General features: G+C 41.4%; 1 protein-coding gene across 5 annotated transcripts in view; it reads left to right on the forward strand.

Annotated features, from left to right (window-relative positions):
- The window catches only part of Rbm25 (RNA binding motif protein 25), a 51097-nt gene that overhangs the window by 10935 nt on the left and 38543 nt on the right, over positions 1-1619 (forward strand). For all 5 annotated transcript variants that reach the window (XM_029484413.1, XM_021178592.2, XM_021178594.2 and 2 more), the window contains one exon: positions 1534-1583. In XM_029484413.1, coding sequence (XP_029340273.1) covers positions 1534-1583 — 50 coding nt within the window. The remainder of the gene's footprint in view (positions 1-1533; positions 1584-1619) is intronic.

Raw genomic sequence — 1619 nt, forward strand, 5'->3', positions numbered from 1 at the left:
TAAAGACCTAGCTAGCTGTCTATCCTTGAACTACAGAGATCACCTGCCTCTGCCTTCTAAGTGCTTGGATCAAAGGCGTGCACCACCATGCCTGGCCCCTTTTTCCTTTAGAAAAGACAGTGTCTTTGTTGATGTGATACTTCCTTTGCAGCATGGTGCATGTGTGATTTGCTAGTGTGTACGTGGTGGCTTTACTGTCAACATGCTTGTTTGCTTTCTTTTTATGGGGGTAGGAGTGGGGAGAGGGCAGGATAGTACGGCTCTCCTGGAACTCACTTTGTAGACCAGGATGGCTTTGAACCCACAGAGATATGCCTGTCTGTATCCTCTTGAGAGCTGGGATCAAAGGTGTGAGCCACCACTGCCACCACTGTCTGATTTTTCTATAACATTTAAGTTATTTGTTTGGAGACAGAATATGTGTTATCCCAGGTTCCCAGTTGTCCGTGAGGCTCCTGAATGCTAGGATTACAGTTGTGAGTCATCACACTTGGCTTGACAGATTTGTATTTGTGGTTGAGTTTCAGAATCAGCTTGGAAATTCTTTAAAAAATGATAAGTATATAAAGGTGCTATATCCATATTCATAAGGTTTAAAAATTTGAATAATAAAGTTAGCAGTGAAATTCCCCTCAAAGTGTTAGTGCTAATTTCCCTCAAAGCTACATAAATTAGTATAACAATTAGTGTTGTTACTATTACTAAAGGGAAACAAAGTGGTAGTTGGTTTATCTTTGCAGATACTTAAAAATGCATGTTAAAGGGCTGCTGAGCCATCTAGACTAATCTTGAACTCATGGTTATTCTCTTGCCTCAGCCTAACAGGTGATGAGACTATAGGTGATTATTACCACACCCAAATTTTACTTCTTAGTTTTATGTATAACTCCGTGCCTCCTTTTAATGGGGACAGGAGGAGTCAAGGCAGGCTTTCACCTGGCCTAGGATGGTCTGCATCTTGCTGTGTAACCAAGCATGGCTAATAATCTTTCTATACTTCACAAGTTTGGGAGTACATATGTGTGTTGCCAGCATTCCTAGTTCTAAGAAGTTTCTTGTAAGTTCTTTTCTTTGTAGTCTTGGCCATCAAACATTGAGCCTTCTAATATTTTTCATTATTATTAATTTGTTTTCATGTGTAAATGCAAGGATAGGTATGGAGGTCAAAACGTAGGTAATAGTTGGCTCTCTCTATCATGTGGTACCAGGGAATGAACTCAGGTTGTCAGTCTTGGCAGTAGGTCCTTGGATATACTGAACCGTCTCTCTAGCCTCCTCTGTTTAAATGATGCAGGATCTTTTACTGGAACTCAGGGATCCTGTTTGGGCCACCATAGCTTGCCAGTGATCCCTGGGAATCCACCTGTCTCTGTGTTGTCCCCTTGTAGGAACGATAAGCACTGGTCCTATATGCCTTACTTTCATGTGGATGCTCAGGACTGTCCTTGTGCTTGTGAAGCACACACGTGGGTATGTGGGACATCTCTCCAGCCCTGGAGTTATTTTAATTATGATATGTTTTCTTCCTCGTAGGGACGCCGATGATTCCTGTACCAATGAGTATTATGGCTCCTGCTCCAACTGTAAGTATAATTTGTCTTTTCACTTTTTTTTTTTTT

The sequence above is a fragment of the Mus caroli genome, chromosome 12 (assembly GCF_900094665.2).
Source record: "Mus caroli chromosome 12, CAROLI_EIJ_v1.1, whole genome shotgun sequence".
In the NCBI taxonomy this organism is placed as follows: Eukaryota; Metazoa; Chordata; class Mammalia; order Rodentia; family Muridae; genus Mus; species Mus caroli.